This window comes from Borostomias antarcticus (genome assembly GCF_949987555.1).
Source record: "Borostomias antarcticus genome assembly, chromosome: 16".
Classification (NCBI taxonomy): Eukaryota; Metazoa; Chordata; class Actinopteri; order Stomiiformes; family Stomiidae; genus Borostomias; species Borostomias antarcticus.
The window spans coordinates 5,917,657-5,925,156 of NC_140249.1; the positions used below are offsets into that span (position 1 = coordinate 5,917,657).

Here is a 7,500-nt window from a genome sequence, read left to right on the forward strand (position 1 = left end):
AAAGAGAGAGACAGAGAGAGAAAGAGCACGATGGCTCTGGCATCTAAAAATATAATGATGACAGAGGATGTTGTCAGCTGGGCTCCTGTACTGTACAATAGAGAACAGTAATTAAAAACAGAGAAAGATGGCCGCCCCTCACCCTGGAGACCGGCTGTTATGTTGCACTGTTCCCGCATCGCCATGGAGATGACTTTGCCAATGTCACAATAAACTTGCCTCAAGTGTGTGTGTGTGTGTGTGTGTGTCGGTACTGTCAGCACATACGTAGTAGCTTCAGTCCACCAACCTGCTGCCAGCTGCCCAGCCAGGGCGTGGTCATGCTTGTAGAACACCCTGGCACAGAGCGGAGACAGACGCCCTCCTCCGCCCGCCCACCGGGTGGCGCTGTGGAAGGCGGCGCCGAGTTCCCGCAGCGTCTCCCCGGCGTCCGGCTCGGCGGCAGAGCCGGGCCCGTCCAGGGCCAGGGAGAGGCTGGCACACCGGGCGGCGGCGGACGCCACGGCCCGGCACTGGATGAGCCAGCCGGGCGCCACGGGCCTGGTCGCGCGGTAGGAAGTCCTCTCCCCGGGGTCGTCGTGCACGGCGGTGACGTGGAGCTCGACGGCCGCGCCCCTGGGCAAGGCGGGCACCACGGCGACCACCAACGGGACCAACTGGACCTCCGGCCCGCCGTACGACGACTCCTGTCAACGGGAGACAGGCGGCGTTCAGACTACAGCCCTGTGCATTGTGGGAGACGTAGCGGCATGTGGCGGCACGCAGCGAAGCAACACGTAGGCCGTGACCCCCGACCCCCCGCTGGGTCTGCTGGCTGTTCCCTGTAACCTGAGCGATGGCAGGGGAACCTCCACGGTGATCCTGACTGACAGCGTAGACACAGCGAACCCACATCGCCATGCAGAACAGAGCGAGCTTTTATCTCCGACATGACTGACAGGGTATCAATTAGGCTCCGAGATTGCCGGGCGCGTCTTGAGGTAATGATGGGTTGCTAACAATCATATTTGACACGAATGCGTATAGGCTCGACGGAGATCGTAAACAAAACAGACACGCGGCCGATGTCCGCTTGCTGGTCTGTCTTCCTCGTCTGACATGACAGCTTCTTCCCCCGTGCCACGGGCTATTTTCAACACTTCTACAGAGATCATTTTAGACACGGCGCAGAGGTGATTTCACACCATTCCGACAAGAACACCTGACAGAAACCCACCGTGATGGTCTTATATGATTTCTATCTGTGGGGTGGAAATCTTTCTCGCTCGTGTCCTTTCTTGACCGCGAATAGAGGCTGTGTTCTTTGGGCTGGCTGGCTGTATACTGGCTGGCTGGCTGGTTGGCTGTACTGGCTGGCTGTATACTGGCTGTACTGGCTGTACTGGCTGGCTGGTTGGTTGTACTGGCTGGTTGTATACTGGCTGTACTGGCTGGCTGGTTGGTTGTACTGGCTGGCTGTATACTGGCTGTACTGGCTGGCTGGTTGGTTGTACTGGCTGGCTGTATACTGGCTGTACTGGTTGGCTGGCTGGCTGGCTGTACTGGTTGGCTGGTTGACTGGCTGGTTGGTTGGTTGGCTGGCTGGCTGGCTGGTTGACTGGCTGTTGCACTGGTTGGCTGTCCTGGCTGTACTGGTTGGTTGACTGGCTGTACTGGCTGGTTGACTGGCTGGCTGGCTGGTTGACTGGCTGTACTGGTTGGCTGTCCTGGCTGTACTGGTTGGTTGACTGGCTGGCTGGTTGGTTGACTGGCTGGCTGGTTGGTTGACTGGCTGTACTGGTTGGTTGACTGGCTGTACTGGTTGGCTGTCCTGGCTGGTTGGTTGGTTGACTGGCTGTACTGGTTGGTTGACTGGCTGGTTGGTTGGTTGACTGGCTGTACTGGTTGGCTGTCCTGGCTGGTTGGTTGGTTGACTGGCTGTACTGGTTGGTTGACTGGCTGGTTGGTTGGTTGACTGGCTATACTGGTTGGTTGACTGGCTGGCTGGCTGATTGACTGGCTGTACTGGTTGGTTGACTGGCTGGCTGGTTGGTTGACTGGCTGGCTGGTTGGTTGACTGGCTGGCTGGTTGGTTGACTGGCTGGCTGGTTGGTTGACTGGCTGGCTGGCTGGTTTCAATGATACTTGGCTGTGGCTTCATCTGCTAATGGGGTAGGAATGAGCGTTTTATACAACAGTCATTTCGTCTGGAGTCGATAGGGAAAAAACACTTAACCCCCCTTTCAATTTGCTGGATCAATTTTCATCCACTTACACCCTACTTTGTAAGTGCACAATAATAGCAGGTTACATACACTTTATTTTGAAATTCACCCACAGAAAAAGAAGGAATGATTGACAGGAGCAGCCCCTTTGTCCCTGGATAGACGAACCCGCCAGGACACACACACACACATATACACACACACACATATACACACACACACACACACACACACACACACACACACACACACACACACACACACACACACACACACACACAGCACTTACCTTCACATTAAACTTTAGCTACGGCCTAATTGTGTATCTACAGCCACCCTCTGGCCTCTGAGAGAGGAGTGTGATGGAGAGATGGACAGAGAGGAGGGGTAGATGTCTTCAGTCCGCTGACGCGGTGCGTGTCTTAGGGTGAGGAATCACAAGGAGAGGAAGAATGGAGGAGTCAGCCCTGACCGGGCACCTGGCCTCTGCTGGGAGGAACGCTAGATTAGCACTTAGCGCCTGGATAAGAGTCATTCTCCTGGGGGGGAGTGGGGGTGGGGGGGGCTCTCTGTCCCCCTCTCTCTCTCTCTCTTTATATAACCCGTCTCCCTCTCTGTCCCCGTCTCCGTCTCTCTCTCTCTCTGTCCCCCTGTCTCCCTCTCTCTGTCTCTCTCTCTCTCTCTCTCTCTCTCTCTCTCTAACCCGTCTCGCTCGCTGTCCCCGTCTCCCTCTCTCTGTCTCTCCCTCTCTCTCTATCTCCGTCTCTCTCTCTGTCCCCCTGTCTCCCTCTATCTGTCTCTCCTTCTCTCTCTATCTCCGTCTCCCTCTCTGTTTCTCTCTCTCTCTCCCTCCCTCCCTCTCTCTCTCTCTCTCTCTCTCTCTCTCTCTCTCTCTCTCTGTCTGCCAGTCTTCAGAAGGAGGGTGGAGGGTGAGGGCACTCTGGCTGTCTAACACCCCGGCCCCAAGCCACAAATCACTTCTTCAATTAATCCAATAAAATAAAGAGGTGACAAAAGTTGATGTATGGTGGAGCTGAGTGCTGGGGACCTGGAGTACAGTGTGGGAGCACCAGGCCTGGCAGTGTGTGTGTGTGTGTGTGTGCATGTGTGTGTGTGAGCGTACGTGCGTGTGTGCGCACCTTAATGCAGTCCATCTCCTGCCCCCCCCCCCCCCCCCCCCCACCCCCTCCAGTGGTCCCCCTGCGTGCGTGTGACGGTATCCTAGCCTGCAGCTCTCTCTCCTGCGTGCGTGTGACGGTATCCCAGCCTGCAGCTCTCTCTCCTGCGTGCGTGTGACGGTATCCCAGCCTGCAGCTCTCTCCTGGGCGGCTAGCGGCAGGTCCACCAGGGAGGAGGAGGGCTGGAGCTCTGCCGGGGCATGACCGGCTTCCCCCTCCGCCTTGTTTGTTTTTACACCCCCCCCCCCCTCCTCCTCTCCCGCACACACGTGTGGCGCGCGAGGTCACCCGACGGGGGGTGGGGTGGGGGGTGCGCTAGGCGGGGGTGGGGGTCGTAAGGCGTGAACGGCGCTCTGTAAACACGGTAATAAGGAAGTGGTGTGATGGTGGCGAGCAGCGGGGGGGGCTCAGCCAGTTCCCCTACATTTCCTGCTCAGCGGGACGCCGGGCACTGAGCCACACCGAGGGCCGAGACAGCCCTGTTAATATTACTCTACTCTCTCTCTCTCTCTCTCTATCTCTCTTTCCTTCTCCCTCTCCCTCCCTCTCTTTCCTTCTCTCTCTCTCCCTCCCTCTTTCCTTTTCTCTCTCTTCCTCCCTCTCTTTCCTTCTCTCTCTCTCCCTCCCTCTTTCCTTCTCTCTCTCTCCCTCTCTTTCCTTCTCTCTCTCCCTCCCTCTCTCTTTCCTTCTCTCTCACCCTCTCTCTTTCCTTCTCCATCTCTCCCTCCCTCTCCATCCCTCTCATTCTCTCTCCCTCTCTCTTTCTCCCCCCGCCCCCTCTCTCCTAGAGCAGACACGCCTCAGTGTAGTGTAGACTGTAGACTGACCGGTGTGGACCAGCACCAGAGAGGCTTGGCTGTGGGGTGTCGGTGTCCGGGTCAGGGGTCAAACAAAAACCAGGCTTGACGACAGTGCAGCGAAGGAGGCTGATTATCAGACAGAATAAACAACATCACAGAAACCAACACACTTCCCAGTCACTTCTACAACGAGAGGAGTCTGACAATTATCCACTTATCACATGAACACCTCCTTATTCATTACACGCGCGCACGCACAGACACTCACACACACACACACACTCGCACGCACACACACACACACACACCCACGCACACACACGGATTGGCGCGACGCGTCATAACTACGATTTCACGCGCACGGCGCCTCCGCTGTGCTCGCAATTAACCCCGCGATCTCCCTCCTCCACCTGATTAGAGAAACGACCCGCGCGCAACAACAACAGCACGCAACACGCTTCATGAGCTTCTCGCGCGCGGGGCCCGCCGCGCTGGCGTTTCCATCAGAGACACGCTACGCTTGGCTGGCGCCCGTCCCTAACCCCTCATCACAGCCTCCAGCCTATCGGCGCGCCTACAGCGATCAGCCCGTTACTCACCCTAAAACAAGCGAGGCGGGGCTATTAGACCTGCTTGGCTGAGCAGGACTTCCACCTGTTAGCGGAGCTGTTGAAGGTAACAGGAGAGGAAAGCGTCTATCTGATACACACCTTTAAAAGGGGTGCTTTCAGGTCTGCTGCTCTTAAGATGCTATTTCCGTAAATAGACGACATTAACGCCGGCTCTCTGGGTAAATCTATACCGGCTAACAGACTTGTTTTCAGATGCGTTCGTGCAGTTTCTACGTTTCGAAGTCGGATCGTTATACGCAAATACGTTCTCTTTGTTCCTCTACAAACTCAAACTTAACGGGGGGGGGCTGGTCTTTCCTGACACGTGACACGGCGAGCGCTGGTTCTGGATGGCGTGCCGGAGGTCAGGCGGATGAGCCGGTCTGCGGGTTTCGGCAGGGCTGCACTTTCCCAGAGCCGTGGATCCCCGAGAGGACCGAGTCATTCCCCCTCTCTGTGGGACCCGTGTTGTCCGCGCTTGACCCCAGTTAAATATTCTCATTACGATCACTTCAAATGAGCCGCGCCGCTTTGTCTAAGCTCCCCCCTCCCCAGAGAGAGAGAGAGAGAGAGAGAGAGAGAGAGAGAGAGAGAGAGAGAGAGAGAGAGAGAGAGAGAGCTTCCCCGGGCCCAGGATGAAACGGATCCCCCCCCCCTCGGACCCGTCCTCCACCTCCCTCCATCTGCACCGCCAGAGAGAGAGAGAGAGGGGAGAGGGGGAGGAGAGGACTCACCCCCAGCAGAGTGGAGGATCTACCTCACTGGGGAGGGGAGGGGGGGGGGGGCAGGGGTTGGGAGATTAACCCTTCCACCCCCTCACCCAGCCCCCACCTCAGGGCCGCGGGGACCCGAGAGGCAGAGAAAGGGTTAACTCACCTGTTTATAGGTGAGACGGCCTCAGCTGTCAATCTGAGCAGGGTTAATATGAGCGCCAGCCGTGGGAGAGCTGCCCCGCCCGGGCTCCGCTGGAGAGTCTTTAAAACTCGTCTTTGACATGCATATTAGGGGCTGAACAGATGGGGGCGTCGGCCCTGTGGAGTCTCCTCCGACCCGGGGGGTCCCGCTCGCCAGCCACGAGTGATGGAGCTGGAGATCCAGGGTTCCCTCACCAGAACGGTTCCTTCTGTCGTTCTCTGTCAGGCTGGAGGGTTTTAATTGTGGGAGGCCAGCGATGGGCCAGCGAGCAGCAGGCCGGGTGTCCCCTACCACCAGGTGACCCTGGCTGGGCACTAAGTCCCCACCCTGACCGCCCCTCCTCTCTCCCAGGATCATCTGGCCATCGAGGAGTCAAGCCTCAGCTCTGCTCTTCACCAGTCTCCTTCCCCAACACTAATACAGCTCAAACACTAAAACACTAACCCTCTCTACACCTCAACACTAACCCTGAACCTCTACACCTCAACACTAACCCTGAACCTCTACACCTCAACCAAAACACTAACCCTGAACCTCTACACCTCAACCAAAACACTAACCCTCTCTACACCTCAACCAAAACACTAACCCTGAACCCTCTCTACACCTCAACCAAAACACTAACCCTGAACCCTCTTTACACCTCAACCAAAACACTAACCCTGAACCTCTACACCTCAACCAAAACACTAACCCTGAACCCTCTCTACACCTCAACCAAAACACTAACCCTGAACCCTCTTTACACCTCAACCAAAACACTAACCCTGAACCTCTACACCTCAACCAAAACACTAACCCTGAACCCTCTTTACACCTCAACCAAAACACTAACCCTGAACCCTCTTTACACCTCAACCAAAACACTAACCCTGAACCCTCTTTACACCTCAACCAAAACACTAACCCTGAACCTCTACACCTCAACCAAAACACTAACCCTGAACCCTCTTTACACCTCAACCAAAACACTAACCCTGAACCCTCTTTACACCTCAACCAAAACACTAACCCTAAACCCTCTTTACACCTCAACCAAAACACTAACCCTGAACCCTCTCTACACCTCAACCAAAACACTAACCCTGAACCTCTACACCTCAACCAAAACACTAACCCTGAACCTCTACACCTCAACCAAAACACTAACCCTGAACCCTCTTTACACCTCAACCAAAACACTAACCCTGAACCCTCTCTACACCTCAACCAAAACACTAACCCTGAACCTCTACACCTCAACCAAAACACTAACCCTGAACCTCTCTACACCTCAACCAAAACACTAACCCTGAACCTCTACACCTCAACCAAAACACTAACCCTGAACCCTGTCTACACCTCAACCAAAACACTAACCCTGAACCTCTACACCTCAACCAAAACACTAACCCTGAACCCTCTCTACACCTCAACCAAAACACTAACCCTGAACCCTCTTTACACCTCAACCAAAACACTAACCCTGAACCCTCTCTACACCTCAACCAAAACACTAACCCTGAACCCTCTTTACACCTCAACCAAAACACTAACCCTGAACCTCTCTACACCTCAACCAAAACACCACAACCAAAACCCCATCTTGACTTCAAGTTCAATCGGATGTGTACCTCAGGAAGACAGGAAGACTAGTGACGCTGCTGCGGAGATAACAGGGATCTGAGTGAAGAAGGGAAGAGTGAGAGTGAGCCAGAGGGAGACACTCTGTCCCTAACCCTAACCCACCACCCGTCAGAGCCACCAGGGTGGCTCTCCTCCCTATCTCCCCAGGCCTCTGGTCCCCTGTCTG

At 55.5% G+C, this 7,500-nt stretch overlaps 1 protein-coding gene across 1 annotated transcript in view; it reads right to left on the bottom strand.

Annotated features, from left to right (window-relative positions):
- LOC311319629 (uncharacterized protein) overlaps positions 1–7,500 on the bottom strand; it is a 47,901-nt gene that overhangs the window by 6,606 nt on the left and 33,795 nt on the right. Inside the window, exon 9 of the mRNA XM_084451209.1 lies at positions 290–686. Coding sequence (XP_084307335.1) covers positions 290–686 — 397 coding nt within the window. The remainder of the gene's footprint in view (positions 1–289; positions 687–7,500) is intronic.